At 40.4% G+C, this 17,996-nt stretch overlaps 1 protein-coding gene across 4 annotated transcripts in view; it reads left to right on the top strand.

Moving 5' to 3' along the window:
- The window catches only part of GLIS3 (GLIS family zinc finger 3), a 506,378-nt gene that overhangs the window by 472,747 nt on the left and 15,635 nt on the right, over positions 1-17,996 (top strand). For all 4 annotated transcript variants that reach the window (XM_027105791.1, XM_027105789.1, XM_027105788.1 and 1 more), the window contains one exon: positions 3,694-3,869. In XM_027105791.1, coding sequence (XP_026961592.1) covers positions 3,694-3,869 — 176 coding nt within the window. The remainder of the gene's footprint in view (positions 1-3,693; positions 3,870-17,996) is intronic.

Genomic DNA, 17,996 nt, shown 5'->3' with positions numbered 1-17,996 from the left:
GCAAGTTTCTGTTTAAGCATGCATGTTTTTTGTTTGTTTGCTTGCTTCTGGAGTAAATGGCCTCAAACTACTCAAGTTTCTTGAGTCTCTTTGGCTGTTTAAAGAACATTCCTGGCATGTCTCTTGCTGTGATTTAGTGACTGCTTTTGGTTGCTCCCAGGGCCTTGCCTTGAACAGTAGGACTCTCTCCTTCTCTTCTCCTCTCCTGCCCTCTCATCCCTGATTCTAATTTGCTATTTCTATTTCTATGAGCTAGTTAACAAGTAAGCAAGTTTATAAAAATTAAATTTAAGTTAATAGATTGTGAGAGATTTTTCAATAAAATACAGTGTAGTGTTTTTAGGCAGTAACAAAATTGATTCTATGTGCTGTACTTGAAAGTCAGTCATTTTGCACTCGTTTCTTACACTGGGCTTTTTAGTGCTAAATTCTTATTTATTTCCTTGTTCCTAGAAATTGTCTGGATCACAATCAAGATCACATCCTGTTACTTTCCATCTTTTCTTTATATATGTAAAAGTTAGAGTTTTTGTACCAATTCTTTCCTTTCCAAAGCAAAGACTACTTTAAGTGTACATTTATTTCATTTAGAATAGTATATATTTAAATTTTTATTAATACTTTATATGGAGTGACATACTGTATTTTGAAATTATATTAACTTATACCATATAATCTTATTTATTTGAATAACATGGTGAAAAATCCAGACTGAATTAGCAAAAAGCAAAATGTAGAGTCGATTGAAGGCTCAGTAAGTATTATTTTATCCCCCCCAGGTCTCTGAGATAGATGATGCTAAAATCTTGATGCATATGTACTTCCACATTTTTTTCTTTGCTCAACATTGCTATTACATTAAGTAATATGTGGTAACCAAGAGACAATGGCCAGGGTGTGAAACTTGTGTGAATAAATAGATAAGAATGATTTGTAATTAGCATATAATTATATACTCTCTAGGTAGATAGATACATAGATATATAATTTATATATAGATATATCATCTAAATATAGATATAGAGGTCTGTTGTATGAAATTAACATTCCAGATGACACCTAAAATGCTCAGATGAGTTCTGTTTAGTTGGTTGAATACACCCCTTTTTTATAGCTAGTAATCATAATTCACCCTATAGTCACATCATCCGGAATTATAAAAATGTAAGGTTTTATATTGCTCACAATCTTTGCCTCCTTCCCCTTCCCCATACACATTTTCTACTCTTTGTTAATCAAACCTTCATTTGTGAGTCAGACTTACTGTGCTGTGGGGGAGGGATTTGTGAAACAAAATTATTCTCCTCCATCAAGCTGGTGATACTAAGGTCCTACTTCTAAATACTGCTAATAATACTTCTAAATACTTGCTCCATCTACACATCTCTGCTCCATCAATCCTTAAGAGAAAGGACAGGTGGCAGAGGTACCAGAAGAGAAGACTGAAAAAACACCAAGAGCATGTTATATCTTTTATTCCCAAACACAGAAATATAATTAAGAAGGCAAAGGATCTTGCTGCTTTGCCCCCAAAACACAAAATTGAGATGCCAAAGATGGCTATTTAGCAATGACATAGGTTTCCTTCCAATTCAAATCCACCCCTTTCCCTCCCTCCCTGGACATCTTCCGTTCACAGAATTCTGGTGTTGGTTGGTGATGTGGACTCCTTCTAGCCCCAAAGTCTGTGATCTCACAATTCCTCCTGCCTCTCACACAAGCCTAGAGCAGCCTGTGAGGCACATTGAGGACATGTTCCCCAAGAAAATAGCCTCTATACGGGGAATCCCGGCATACAAGTTTTAATAGATATTCTCAGGACAGTGCCAGCGTTCATTTGCTCTGTTTTATTCAAGGCCATTCAGCACATCTTTTCAAGCTAACTCCAGTTAAGATGATGTGCTTGGAAAATATATATTTACCAGGCACAGGACACTCAGTTACTATTCTCTTCCAGCTGAGTGAAGATCTAAGTTCTTGATTAAGCAGGCATCCTAGCCCAGCTAGTTTCTTTAAGCCTCCTCTGACTTGTCTTCTCCGTAACTTAACCAGTCCAAATCCTCCCTTCTTGGCTCCTACATCATCTTACATAGTCTTATCAGACCTCAGCAAGGGGAATGCAAAAACAAATGGGATTTCATCCCATGGTTTCTTACTGCAGCAATACAAATGTAGAAGCTCTGCCTTGTTAAATACTGTGGTTCAAAATGTTGAAAATTGCTTGATAAACTTGACTGGTTCGTCCTCCCTTTGATCACCTATGGCCCTACACAAAAAGCCCAGAAAAATGAAGTGACCTGTTTCTATGAAATAAGTGGTGTACACAGATGGCGACATCTACATGTTGGCATAAAACAAAGCCTGTCTTTCTATACAGTGTAAGAAACAGCCTATTGAAGGTTTTCAATCACCTGAGCCTTTGCGGGGAGACTAAACGCTTCATTGCTAATATAGTTTTCCTGCAAATCATTGTGATGCTTGTTTTCACTGCACTGACAGAGTCCCTGCTCCTTTCTCCACCACACTTGCACCAGCCCCCTACTGAACTGGCAGATTGAATGTCGTTTTGATAGTCTATGGTCATTGTTCAACTTTAAAACTGTTCGCACGAGTACACTTCAAGGGAACCTCAATGTTAGAAAGTATAAACTGTCCTTTTAAACCTAGTGAGTCAGATCCTGCCATTTTTCTGTACAATTAGAAGATCAATGGATAGTTATCCATTTTATATCTCGGGTTAGTTGATGATGTCACCTTATTTAAACACCTGTATGTCCCACCTCAGAAACTACCATAATCTCATTATGATTGGCCCGTGTGACTGCAAAAGATGTCCCAAATCGTGTGTGAGGTTCCTGTTGCACCCTGGGCAATGTTCTTTGCCAAGCACAGAACCCACACAGATCTTTTGGGTTCTGGATTTCAAACCACACTTGACCTTTGAGGTTTAAGTTAATTTATTCTTGGCAAAAGAAAACGTATAGTTTAAAGAGAATAGGACTAGAGAGGCTTATAGTAAAGTCTTATAACACTTCTTGGACCTCAGATATGTCTTACAGAACAAAATGTTTATGAGGCAAGTGTAAATGAATCAGAAACACACAGATTAAATTTCCCTTAAAATGCAAACGGGTCTAAAAATTAGCAGAAAAGGGGTCTGGCAAAGATGTGCTTTGAATTTCACCAAACCCAGAGTACTTGAAATGCATTTTAAGAAGCTTGACAAACTCAGACTGTGACTAGATTTTCCCTTTGTTGATCTCTTTTATTCCTTCAGTATCTCAATTGAGAAGTCAGTGGTTAAAAATGGGAGAGAAAAGTCTTAAGTTTTTTTTAAAGGGCTTTTTGTCACACTCTTATATAGCCAGAATAGGGAATTAGAATTTGGCTTTGAAGAGTTTGTCTTTTTTTTTTTTTTTTTGCGGTACACGGTACGCGGTACGCGGGCCTCTCACTGTTGTGGCCCCTCCCGTTGCAGAGCACAGGCTCCGGACGCGCAGGCTCAGCGGCCATGGCTCACGGGCCCAGCCGCTCCGCGGCATGTGGGATCTTCCCAGAACGGGGCACGAACCCGTGTCCCCTGCATCGGCAGGCGGACTCTCAACCACTGCGCCACCAGGGAAGCCCGAAGAGTTTGTCTTTGCTCCTGCTATTTTACATCTCTTATGTTTCCTTTTATAATTGTTTCCTCAGGTTTGCACCTTCTGCCCCATCTCCTCACCACATCAGCCCCCGGAGAGTGCCTGCTCCTCCTTCAATAATGCAGAGAACACAGCCTCCCCATACCCAGCAGCCCTCAGCATCACACCTGAAGTCTTATCAGCCAGAAACAAGCTCTTCTTTTCAACCAAATGGAATCCATGTCCATGGTAAGCAAGTAGCTGACAGTCCCTTGAGTTTTGAAAAGTGATGTTGTGCTGTTGCTTTTAATCAAGTGTCTTAGTTACCTGTTGTGGATTTCAGATGTCCTGCTATACACCACCAGGCTTTGGCTTTAATAACTTTCCTCTAAAATTTCACACTTAATCAGCATGAAATCTTGCAGTATCTTCCTGGCTTTGACCCTAAGATGGTATGACTTAGGACACCCCCAAGTGGTCAGCCCAAGGTGATGATCCATTCATTGATCCAGCACTTTTAACACCTCATGGTTAGGCCCTAACAATAGCATCTTGTTTCCTAAACAGTAAACAGTGTAAAAGGGAAACAACAGGAGTCCTTTGGCCCACGCATGCCTCTCCTCTCACAGGTCTTTGCCCCCATTCCCATATGCCCAGATCCTCTCCATCCTTCGAGGCCCAGATGAAATGGCCCTTCTCTCTGAAGCCTTTCCTGATCTCCTTGCTGGATGTAATCTCTCCTGGCTTTAAACACTTGACTGCACATCACCTGTATTTCTGATATTATTGATACTTATGCTCTCTCCCCCTTGTAATTTACTTCTCTGTGAGTAAAACTTGTCTTCACTGGTAATGTGTAAACTTCTTTCTAAAGTCAGAATTTTCTGACCCACTGTTCTTTCTTTTAGAGAATTTAGCACAGTTCTTCACGTGTTATAAAGACACATAGATACTGGATGAGTTCATGGAAGAAGAGGAGGGAAGGAAGGCAAGAGAAATCATGATGGTTTTCAAAATGTGTTTAACCCAGAACATGCATGGAGAACTAAGTGTAGCTTAATTTCTTTTCTTTACTTAAACCAATTTTGCTGACTCAGGCAGATATCTTAGTGAACATCCATAGAAAGTTGAGTCGTCAAATCATATAGACTCAAAGTATACATAGGCTTTTACTTCCTAGGGACAGACACACCTTCTGTATAAGCAGAAGGGATACCATACATTTAAACTGAGAGTTTCAGCACCTGAGAAACATGACTCTTCTCCATCTATCTCATGTTGATTCCTGAGTTTGCTCTTTATGAGTTATTACTTGAAATTAATGGGTGGTATGGTATCCCCAAACAAATCTAAATCAGTATTCAAGCTGTGTGGATAAGTGTGAATAACTTCCCAAGATGGCAGAATCAAGCAGTACTATGGAGCTAGGTTTGGATAAGAACATCAAAGCAGGGGTCTAGACAGCCAACGAGGAGACAAAATGCAGAGAGTGGCAGGTTGTTGGAAGGGAAGAATCTTGGAAAGCCCAGGGCCACTGGCTCTGGCTCAAAGTTCCATCCATTGCTTCTCCCCTCTCCCTGATACTAGTCACACAAACCCCCCGTTCCCCAACAAAACTTGGGCCTTTGGTAATTTTTACCTTCTTCTGTCAGTAAATTTCTTCTCAAGCTTTATTATGTGTTTACTCAACCAAGAAACATTCCTTGAGTGCCTACTATGCGTAAAGCAATGAATGTGTGAGGAAGACAAACAGCACTCTGTCTTCTGAGGGGGGCCTCCCAATCCTGACAAGGAGTTCTTCTAATGTGGGGGAGATTCAGGTGCTCTGAAGCCACCCTTACCTACAGGCAGGAGGCAAACAACATGAGTTCGGGGTTTGTGGAATACAGAATAGGTCACTGATTCTAAGACACACAATTTTTACCTTCATATTTGAACACTGCTGAAATCTGAACATATCCCAGTCAGTGGCATCATGTAACTGGCAGTGATTTTTCTTTCTGGTGCTATATAGAACAATGGAGCATTTCACAGTCAATGGTGTCATAATTCCAGTGAAATGCAGTATAACACACTTTGATTACAATTGTGAAAAACACATTTTAAAATTTCAAAAATTAACCTACTTGCATGAAAAATTATTGGAAGGAAATTCTCCAAAATGTTGACAGTTTTTTTTAAATCATGGTGGTAGGATAATGGGTGGTTCCTTTTCTTCTTTTTTCTGCTTTCTAAAGAAATTCTAAAAGAGATTTTGGAATTAGACCAATTTGAATGCAAATACCAATCTACTCAACTGTGTGACTCTGGACAAATTATTGAGCCTCAGTTCACTTTCATTAAATGAGGGGAGTCTTACCTACCTTCTCTCATTAGTTGTTAGGAGAATTCCACAAGCAGAGCACCTGGTACTGTGCAGGAGCTTAACTAATTAATGTTCTTCCTTCTACTCCCTTTTCTTTATTAGACTCTTTGAGAATAGGAATAATATTTGTAGTCTTAGGACAAGCATAATACTTGGTGCAAAGTAGGCATTTAGTAAGTATTTACTGAATAAGTGATTGACACTTTCTCATTCACCAAATGAATAATGAAACAAGACGGTACAGATAATGGGATTTACCTTATCATTTTGCCCTGCCTCTTGGCAAAAGACTTTTCTGCCATATTTCTCATTTTTAGTTGAACAATGAATTTTCTCAAGTTTAGCTGAAACTTGAAATTGTGGTTTTATTTTTTAATTTCACTTTAATTGTTAAAAATTCCCATGGCCAGTGAGAAACTGCTAATAGTGTTACCGATCCTCCCTAGTTACTCCCCAACAAATGTCCTTCTGCCCAGTGTTGTTGGAGCCAATAGAACGAGACTGAGTTCGTTTCAGAAGCAAAGGAAAGCTTTATGCTTTGATCAAAGAATGGAGAGGCTCCGGCTCCTGCTCTAGAGCACAGGCTCTCCCAGAAAGGCTGGAGGCTGGGCTGCTTTATAGGGTTCTCTCCTGCCGAGGGGTGGGAGGACTTCCTGCGGGTCCCGTGCAGCATTTCTGCAAATAGCATGCCATCTTCATCTTCAATTGCAGTGTCGTGCTCAGTGCTTCTGCACAATGCATAACAAGCTGAAGTGTCCGGCGCAGCGGTTCTGCACTGGGAACTCAAATCCGACATATTAAGTGCAAGGCCCGCTATAGGCAAGTGAAAGTAAACACAAAAGTAAACACAAATTTTTCCCGGGGACCCCAGTGGACTTTGCCAGTGACAGTAGCAGCTCTAAAATACATACATACAACAAGCCTTTCTGGAAGAGATCAAGATATACTTATGCAAATTGGAAATCATGACTTTCTCCCAGGAGGAGGGGCAAGTGGCTGCAGTGAAGAGCTTGCAAAGAGAGTGTTCATGCATTAGCCCCTGGGCAACTGCTAGAATTTAGGGAATAGGGATCCAGATGCAGACTTAGCCTCAAGCATTTTTTCTGAAAATGTTTTTGTGATACTTTATGGGCATGAGCATTTCTCTTCAACTACTCCTTAGGATAAGGGCCCAAATTGATCTAATATTTTTCAAGTGGGCGATACAGTGCTGGGAGTGAGGGGAGCAGAGACCCTCTAAATGAGTTGCTGTTATTGGCCGTGCCTTTCAGCTTTGGTTGCACTAGTTTGCTCGATGGTGTTATATAGCATCTTGGTGACAAGGAACTTCACCCCCATTAAAAGTAGATTTTTAAAGCCCCAAGCAGTGTCGGGATTGCTAACATGATAGCTACAGTGAATATTTGTTCTTTCTTTCAAGAAGTTCATGGCTTTAATGAGTGTTGTCACCCCCATCCTCTCTGTGCTCCCTACTGCAGGTAGAGGTCAGAGAAAAATGTCATCACTGTATTTTTAGAGATGGGAACTGAGACATAGAAGAATATTAAATGTCTAGGCATTGCTGCCTTGGCAAAGTACACAGGCGTCTTTAACAAGAAGCCCACATCTCCAAGCCACATTCTTAATCTACCATTTTTAAGTCAAAGGCACATCAAAATAAATATGTGTTTATATCTATCCATGGAATATACGCTTGTATGTAGATGCTGTTGCATTACATAGAGCCATGAAAGGTTAGTACTCAGAGTGGCTTTAGTCTTATAGATGAAGAAGGAAATGAGGTCCATCGAGTTTTGCTCATGGTGTACTAATTGATAAGAGCTTAGATGTTGTGTGCTCTATGTATATATTTATTACGAGGTATTTTGTAAAAGGCACACTTTGAAAAGATTAATAGCACTGCTTTTTCAAGTTCCCTTAACCTAGTGGATGACCCAGGACCAGAGCTCAGTTTTGTTGATTCTGCATCCACTTCATCCATTCATACTGCCTTCGTTAGTAAGGGTGGATAAGGTGTCATTTCTTTTAATGTTTGAATACTGGTAGCATTGACAGGTCTCTGGGTGGCATCTCCAAGGCAACTTCCTAGTACATTTTAGTCTTTTATTTAAGATGTAAACAGAAGGACAACTCTTTCCAATCATGTAAGCTTGTTCTTCAGTCTTTTCTTTCTCTTTAGGACCATTCTCTTGCCCGGGCAAGCTTCAGAATTTTGCCTGGATTAGTTGCCTGAGAGTTGATATTTGTACATTTTGTTATGGTACTAATGGATAATTTCTTTTTAAATGCTCTATTCACTCCAAGCTGTTAGAATGCTGTGGGAATTCCTAGAACAGTATTTTCACAACCTTCCTGCTTCTGGACCCATCAAGGAGAGGCCAAGTTCAATTCAGCAAGTGTTTATTGGTCACCCACTTTTGTCAGGCAAACATGAATGTCATTTAATCAATGCAATGTGATACATGCAATAACAGAATGTATCAGAGGCTCCCAGTTTATTCAGAAGAAGGTGTCAGAGAAGGGGTCCTAGAGGTGAATAGAGTTTCTTCTTGAATAGAGTTCTGTTTTTGTTTTGTTTTATACTGGAATATAGCCGATTAATAATGTTGTGATAGTTTCAGGTGCACAGCAAAGCGACCCAGCCATACATACACATGTATCCACTCTCCCCCAAGCTCCCCTCCCACCCAGGCTGCCACATAACATTGAGCAGAGTTCCCTGTGCCATACAGTAGGTCCTTGGTGGTTATCCGTTTTAAATATAGCAGTGTGTACGTGTCAGTCCCGAACTCCCAGTCTATCCCTCCTCCCCACCCTTCCCCCCTGGTAACCTTAAGTTTGTTCTCTAAGTCTGGGAGTCTGTTTCTGGTTTGTACATAAGTTCATGTGTATCATTTCTTTTTAGATTCCACATATAAGTGATATCATACGATATTTCTCTTTCTCTGTCTGACTTACTTCACTCAGTATGACGATCTCTAGTTCCATCCATGTTGCTGCAAATCGCATTTTTTCATCCTTTTTTAATGGCTGAGTAATAGTCCATTGCGTGTCCAGTGGTTAGGACTCCACACTTTCACTGAATAGAGTTTTGATGGTAAATAGATCACTGGGTAAGCCAAGTGGCGAGAGGCATTCCAGGCGGGGGAAGCAAATCACACAGGCAAGAACACAAATGACAGCATGGTGTGTGCTTAGAGAGATGAGCCAAAGACAGTTGGTGTACGGCTGGGATATGCAGCTTCAGTCGTGGAGTTGAGGGAGAGAAGGCTGAGGAACCTGCAAGACCAGCTCAGAACGGGATCTGTGGCCACACTGAGTGTAATGCTGCCAAGTGAAGAGGCCAGCGTGGTATTTAGGAAAGTCAGCCAGGGCACTGTGTAGAGAATGGAATGGGCGAGGTAGGAACATTACATCCTAAGTCTTGGGATTATACTGGACTGCCTGCATAGAACACCCAAACAGCAGTGACTTAAATAAACAGTCCAGTTCACTCAGATAGAAGTGGTAGATAGGGGAATGATGTCAAAATAATGTGGAGCTCTGGTTGTTCACACACAATCTTTCCTAGGCAAGAGGAGCTGAGATGGCAAGAGAAGGAGATAATGAAGAAGCCCTCAGCCTATCTTCTGCATAAGCAGAATCCCTTTCTGCTCTCTTTCTATAAAATTTGAAATGAGCATGATCCCAGGGGCTGCGTCCCCAGAAAGGTGCACACCTGGCCTGCCCAGCCCTCAGCTGATGGCAGATCACAGTTCTTCCTAAGTGCTGGTTCTATCACCTGCTGTCTCAGTTCCTGCAAGCCATCATTTCCAGTCAACATTTTTGTCCATTTTTAATAACCACCAAAGAGCCTCCAGCCACATTGAACTGGCTGCCCAAATCCTCTCTTGATTATTTTGTTACTCCTGCAATGAGTAGGTTTCGTAGATTTTGAGTGGTCTGTCCCAATCCTGGTTTTCCCAAAGAGCCTGTTATTTGTCATACACATTTGTACAGAGCAAAGGGCTTCTCAGGATTTGTTTATCATGTTATAGCAGCATGCCCAGTGTACTCTTCTCATGTGACAAGACATCTAAAAGTAAACAGTGCATGGAGGAGAAGCAGCCCCATGGGGCCAATGGTGCACCAGTCTCCTCCTGCTTTCTGCTTTGCCGTCTTTAACCGTGGCTTCCATCCTCCTGGTCACAGTATGGATGCTGATGTTCTCCATTCATTTCTTGTTTCAGTTTCAGGCAAAAGTGAGGGAGAAGAGTGAAGGACAGGTGTACCCCAAACTTAGTCCCGTGGCCACCCTCACATGCAAGGGAGTCTGGGAAGACAGGTATTTTAGTTCATTGCCATGCTCGACAAAACTGAGTTTCTGTTAATAATGTTTATTGGATAGACAGACTACAGGGTGTGCCAAAGATTCTCTGGAACCGTCTTCTAATCTGTAAAATGGAACTATCTCACGGATTCATTCACATTGATCGCCTCTGGGAAATCAGTGGTAGAGCCTAGAGACCTCTTTCTGAGGGCTCTGCCCCCATTTTCTGCCCCTCTTCCCTATTCTCTGAGGTTTCTATACTTTCCACTGCTTGCTCCCATTTTCACCCCTCTGGAGTTGCCAGTTGCCAACACAAAGATTTCCATCATCCAAGATCCAGCCATTAGATTTCATTAGAAAATCACCATGAAGCTGTCTCCCCGGCCTGAGCTGTTTGATATCAAGGCAGCAGTGGGGGAAAAGCAGAGCCTTCTCTGCTTGTCCTGGCTCCTGTGGTTCATAAGCTGTCTTTCTCATGATTTAAAGTGTGCCTGCAGGCCCTGAAGAAGCAGGCCAGTGAGATCCCAGACAATAGTAGCATTTTCCCACCTCAGTGCGGACAACAAAAGGTTTCCAGACACCAACGGGCCTCCAAGAACAAAACTCGTTGTAAATGGCTTGTCCTACCAAACAACCAAACCATCTTTCAAATTGAAGAAACCTCAGAGCACTGATAAATTAAATGAAATGGAGTGGCAGGTACAAGCTTAACTTCTTCCTCTGTGTTGGCTGTTTATTTAACAGTGATTGTGCAATGGTACTTTCCAGAAGAGCCCTATGGGTTACAGCCATGACTGATCTCATTTCTGGGAGTTTATAGTGTTAAATGTTTAAAGCTTACTTTTTTAAAAGGCAAATTGTAGAGACAATAAACATACTTCCCTCCCACAGGAAATTTAGTCACATCTGCATATGTGAGGTTGTGAAATAATAAAGCAGTAAGTCTAGAAATTGTATTGCTTAGAACTTAAGCATGTGTCACAACTTTGCCTTGAAATCTCAGGAAGACAAATAAGATTGATAAATCAACAGTGTAATAGTCTTCACTGAGGAAGTTGTGACGTATTCACAAGGGGAATGAGCCAGTGAGTGTACTTCACGTTATTCTGATGTTATCAGCGGATATTATCATCAGCGGTCATAATCAGGAATAATTTTTGGTGTCAGCCTTGATGTTATTAATGCTTATATAGTACTGGGGATTGATGATTAGATGCAGGGAAATTCTTAATTACTCTTATATACTTAATTACTACAAAATTATCCCCAGAGCAATTTTACATTGCTAGTACTTGATAAATTCTGACAGTGTGCTAATTCTATAAAACAAAAGTTAAATTTAAGTGTGTATATGAGTGCAGTCAGAATTTCAACGTGTTGGGTTTTATGACACGTGTGTAAGATGGTCATCTTAATCAGAAGAGCTGTTTGATTAATTATGGAAAATTGAACTGTGAATAATATACATATGTGATTAAGCATCTGCACACACACTCACAGATTAAACCCATATATCAGTAAGGGTATTAGAGGACTAGATCTAAATCAGGTAATCATCACTAAATTCTAAGTTTCCTTAGGACAGGAATCGTATCTCCTCACAATGTTTGGTACATGGTAATGCTTAATAAAAGTTTATTGAATAAATATGAATTAATAAAAAGGGGAGGAGGAAGAGAGGGATTTTGCCCATGGTTTCTTAAACTGGTTGGTGGAGCCAGCCGTTGGCAAAATGGAGACTTGGAATCAAGTTTTCAGGGCCCGTCTTTTCTCTGGGCACTTCCTCTTATTTTCCTGTTCGTCTCTTTAGATATCCAGTGCTTACCAACTGCCTGGGACCTCTCCCTAGAGGAAATAGGATGATTTAATGATTCACTTATACATTAAGGTAAATTTAATGCAATACTCCTTCTCAGGAGTATTTGCACATCTGGTACTGAGTGTCAAGTAGTGAAATTCTGAGCAGTGGCAGCCCTGTGGAAGAGGTATTTTGAGGCATTCCCAGGGCTCGTAGGTGCAAGTCCCTTGTTTTTGAAAGCACTTTTCAGTTTTCAAAGCATTCCCAGCCACTAGCTTACATACCCCCAAATTGGTCACAGTATCTCAGACGAGGAGATTTCCAGAAGAGGAGGTTGTGACTTGCCCAAGGTGATAAAGGAAGAGAAACAGTGAGCTGTAGAAAAAGCTGTAGAAAAGTCTGCAGAAAAAGACTTTGGAGTCCGGCAGATCTGAATTGGAATCTTATGAGCAAGTCATGCAATGTCCTGAATCTAAGTTTCCCGACTATTTTATTTTTATTGAAATACAGTTGGTGTACAATATTATGTACACTATTTTCAGGTGTACTGAAATTTGACATTTACATGCATTATGAAATAATCACCACAAGTTTAGTAACCATCTGTCCACATACAAAGTGATGACAATATTATTGACCATATTCTTTATGCTATATATATTACATCCCTGGGACTTTTTATATAACTGGAGATTTGTACCTCTTAGTCTGCATCACCTGTTTCACTGACCACCCTCCCCTCTGCAAAGCACCCATTCTCTATATCTGTGAGTCTGTTTTCATTTTGTTTTGATTCTTTGCTTTGCTTTTTTAAATTCTGAGTATAATAGGGGGATAGTGATACTTCTCTTTCAGAGTTGGTGTAAGAATGAGAGAAAATGCCTGGTCTGCAGGATATGCTCAGTTAATTAGAGCTATTATTATTGTTGTCATTTTTCTACTGTGTACCAGATACTGGGTGTGCTGGATACTTCCACTTGTATTGTTTAATCCTCACCATAACATTAATAAAAATATTAATATAATCTAGCCTCCCAGGTGAGACTGAGAGTTTAAGCACCTTGCCCCAAGTCACATACCTAGTGAATATCAGAGCTGGTTTTATAAACACAGTCTGACCCCAAAGCTCGCACTCATTCTCCTTCATGATGATGTCTGTAGCTACAGTACTGTAAGAGTTTTTAGTTAGCTTGGGAATTATTTTTGTGTGAAGGTTAAATGTGGAACCATTAAAGATGAGGTTCCTTACAGGGCTAAAATTCTGCTGGCAATACAGGTACTATGATTCACGAGACAAAGTGATTTCCCACCAACCACTTGTCTTGTGTATTTTGCATACTGATTGCTGAAAATGTTTGCCTTTTTCTTCCCCTGTGTCAGGCAGTATGGTGCATGTTTACAGTGCCTTTCTTATTAGTCCTCATAACAACCCTATAAAGAAGGCATTGTTTATTCCCATTTTACAGCTGAGGAGTCTGAATCGCTAAAACATTAAGTAACTTGCCCATGATTTCTTAATCTTGAAATGGAAACTGGAAACTACACCCAGGACCATCTGACAACAGTCTATGCTCTTCACCGCTGGATTAAGAGCCGTCACGGTCCCTGTAGGGAAGGGATAGCTCACCCTCTGATTGCCCCCAGTGGTGTTACCCCACAGGTGTGTATGTGTATTGGTGTGTTTGTGTGTCTCTGTGTGTGTGTGCCCACGTGCATGCACGCACCCACGCTTTCATGTGCCATGTTTGCTCAAGCACACGCCTGCTGGGAGAAACTGTTTGGAAGCCTGATTACTAAATCATCAAACCAGGATTACTGGATTCTTAGCACATTCCTTAAATGCAGTTTTTAAATTCTTATTGACTTTTTAAATTAGAAAAAAATCTTTACCTGTTCATTTTTTTAAAGGTACTTAGGGTACTTAACCTTATAAAGAGTTTAAGTTGCTTCCCAGCCTATGTTCACCTTAATTCCACTGCTCAAAGGTAATGATTATTAAGATTGGTGAGTATTCCCTTTAGACTTTTAAAAATGCATCTGAAAATGAAATATATGCATGTATATGTACATAACATGTGCCCTGTTATAAAGTGGCCTCACATTCTGCATTTTATTTTATGACTTACTTTTTTTTTTAATTAATTAACTTATTTATTTTTGGCTGCATTGGGTCTTCATTGCTACGCACAGGCTTTCTCTAGTTATGGCGAGCGGGGGCTACTCTTTGTTGCAGTGCGCGCGCTTCTCATTGTGGTCGCTTCTCTCATTGCGGAGCACGGGCTCTAGGTGCGTGGGCTTCAGTAGTTGTGGCACCCAGGCTTAGTAGTTGTGGCTCACGGGCTCTAGAGCACAGACTCAGTAGTTGTGGCTCATGGGCTTAGTTGTTCCATGGCATGTGGAATCTTCCTGGACCAGGGATCAAACCCATGTCCCCAGCGTTGGCAGGTGGATTCTTAATCACTGTGCCACCAGGGAAGTCCCACTTTTTTTTAACTTAACAAAATATATTCTTTTGCTTTCTAGGTCAATGTATGCAGATCAACTCCTTTTTAATTGTATAGTTTAATACTTATGGGAACTTTTCATTTTTTAATCATTCCACTGTTGAAAGACATTTATGTTTTTTCCACTTTTTGCTTTTATTAACAATGCTATATTAAACCTCCTTATGTATATTGTGTGTTTACACAAGTACTCTCACACACATATATATCTCTTTGCATTCTTTCTTTAGGAAATATTTCTGAAAGAGAAATTGCTGGATGGATGGGTATGCACATTTTAAAGCTGGATAGATAATGCCATATATTCCTTCACAAAGTCCGTACCAATTTAGACTGTCATCAACAGTGCATTAGAGCGCTCATTTCCCCACCCTAGATATTGTCAGTCATTTATTATTATTTTTGTTTGTTTTTTAAGTGTTTTGAATTTTTAAAAATTTTTATTTATTTTTATACAGCAGGTTATTATTACTTATCCGTTTTATACATATTAGTGTATACATGTCAATCCCAGTCTCCCAGTTCATCCCACTACCACCACCACCACCAGCCCCTGTCAGTCATTTTAATACTTGCCAATTTGTACAGCAAAGTTGTTTTGATTTTTCCTTTGGTTAGTAATGTGACTGAGCATCTTTTAATATTTTTATTGAGCTCTAAAGGTAGTTCAGTTATAATAGGAATTAAGTAACAGGAGCTACTATTTGGGTATCTATATTATTTATTAAGTAGTTCACTTGCTCTTTCACCTGCCAGTCAAGTTGTGTCATTGGCAGCATGACAGTTTGTTTTCTTAATTGGAACTCAAAAATTTATTGAAGACGAGGAAAAGATCCAGAAAATTTCTGTTTCATTGACTACTGTGACTTCTCTGTCAGTTAACTTAAAAACTATAGAGGGGCTTCCTGGGTGGCGCAGTGGTTGAGAGTCCGCCTGCCGATGCAGGGGACACAGGTTCGTGCCCCGGTCCGGGAAGATCCCACGTGCCGCGGAGTGGCTGGGCCCGTGAGCCATGGCCGCTGAGCCTGCACGGCCGCTGAGCCTGTGCGTCCGGAGCCTGTGCTCCGCAATGGGAGAGGCCACAACAGTGAGAGGCCCATGTACCACAAAAAAAAAAAAAAAAACTATAGAAAAGCGTTTAATGAACATTATTACAGATTTAGTGCTTTTTCATTCTTTGGGGGAAGCAATGACATTTTTTCCAGAAGCAAATGTTTTGTCTTATATCTGAAACTCATGAAGTTTAGCCTCTAATGAATAGAGATCTTAAAATCAAGTTAAATATTGTCTTATAAGTCTATTTTAGGGGCTGCGCATTTGAACTCTTCAGGTCTGAACATACTAATGGCAATCCGTGTCTTGTAATTCTTGTAGTTTTAGTTGCAGTTTTCCTTGTAAATATGATAAGCAACTCATTGTTTAGAAGAAAAAATATGAATAGCTGTGGTTGGAGTTTCTTTAAAGGGAAAACACACACACACATCAGAAACATCTTGTTACTGGTAGCAAGGCCACTGTGTTAATAAAACAGAACAACAACCATAAAACACTAGAAGTGGCTTGATCTGTGCCCATTCAGGTCATCTGGGCTCAGACCATGTTGCAAAACAGTCCTAGTTCGCTTAGAATTTCTAGTTGATTTACTTACAATTGTGAGTGCTCTTTCTCATTACAGAAATTTTTGCTTTCTAACCAGACTGCTCTGGCTAAACTCTCTATTTCGTTCTTTTGTAAGGGCTTTGAGAACTAGACCTTAAAGATGCAAGTCTGTTGAAGTAAAAACATTCAGGCATTTTTCTAGATCATTTAAGTGTAACGGTCAGCCGCTCCTCTCCTACATTCCTCTGCAAACCCAATCTCATATCACACATCCCTTTACTTCAGATTCTTAAATTCTGTCATCAGAATGGCCGAATGATTCAGGGGATCTGAATTAGCCAAATATTTACCCCAAGGTTGTTTGTGTCTGTGGATCTGGGCTGATGTAGGGTTTTTATCAATACCATTGAGGCCAGTGATAGAACATACATTTATATTGCAATATATGTTTTATAAATTACTCTTAGGTACAAGATCATTATCATTGCCTGGTAGCTATAAAGAAACTGCTCGATAAAATATTTGTTGGGTGAATACCTGGATCCTCATTATAACTTTATGAAGAGAGTAGGAAATATATTTCTGCTCCTATTTAGAGATGAAACTCAGATTAGAAACTCAGAAACTCCTTGACCTTGGGATAGTTTCCTAAAAGAGTGCAAAGTGTTCTGTGGATGAGTTGAGCCACTTAATTCTCCTGCCCACTCTTGTTCCTCTTCAGGTTCAGTGGCCTCCTGGCATCCAGCAGAAAATGGTGACTTGGAGCAGCAAAACTCTCCAGGTCATCTTGACAGGGGCAATTGTATTTCCATTGTCTTTGTTTCTTCCTCCATTAAAAGAAAATTTCAGTGTTAGAAAGGGAAGTCACTTTATTTTTCTGAAACTCCTGATAGGCTATTATGTACAAAGTTCATAGATCAAAATCTTTGAGCTCAGTTGTGGTTCCTCTTACCATCAGTATCTTCACCAAAGGCTCTATGTGTAAGTATCACTCACTCATCCATTTATTCATTCTCAAATATTCAGCTCCTATTATGTGCCAGGTCCTGTTTGGGGTGCTAAAGCTACATCAATAGAGAAAATAGAAGTCCCTGCCTGTCGTGAGCTTATATGTAAGGAATGGTTCTTGGCAAGCAAAACCTTTGAACTCAACCGTGAGACAGTATTCTTCATGGTCCATATGTAGGCAAGGAATCATGTCATCTATTTAATCCCTGTAGTACATGGCACATTTGAGATGCCTAATACATACTTTAAAATCGAGAGTTTGGTGGGCAGTGGGATGAGAGTAAGCAGAAAAGGAAAGACCCTGTAGACTAGACATACTCATCAGAGTGTGACCCCCAGGTGGTAGTGGGAAGAAGGCTGTCTAGCTGGAGGGGCGGAGCAGAGGATGGCAGATCATAAATTGAGTTATCCACGTTAGGAGTCAGTGTCCCCAAGGTTTGACAAGATGAAAAGGCAAGTTTCCTGGTAGCCAGATGGAAAGGAGTGACAGGAATTTGGGGATCCAATGACATACATCAGGTTTTACAAATGCAGAGTCCGCTTTGCTTTCTTAAACCCACCTATATAGATTTCTTTTACTTCAAGCCCAGATTTCATCTCACTATAATATTCTAGGCAGCAGATTTGGGGGAAGCTTCACAGTATGTAACAGGGACTTAGCTGTGAGGCAGAGGTTCAGCAGGAGAAACAGTCAAGCCATTGGTGCAAGTGTGAGCTGGTGCCCACTCTAAGAGAGATTAGAATGCTGGAAAGTTGTATAGGCATAGACTTGGATTCAGGGAAACAAGAAATC

Source organism: Aethalodelphis obliquidens, unplaced genomic scaffold, assembly GCF_003676395.1.
Source record: "Aethalodelphis obliquidens isolate GAN/ISIS:26980383/991018 unplaced genomic scaffold, ASM367639v1 scaffold7, whole genome shotgun sequence".
Classification (NCBI taxonomy): domain Eukaryota; kingdom Metazoa; phylum Chordata; class Mammalia; order Artiodactyla; family Delphinidae; genus Aethalodelphis; species Aethalodelphis obliquidens.
Note: the sequence above shows the minus strand (reverse complement) of the source record. Positions and strands in the feature narration are given on the sequence as shown.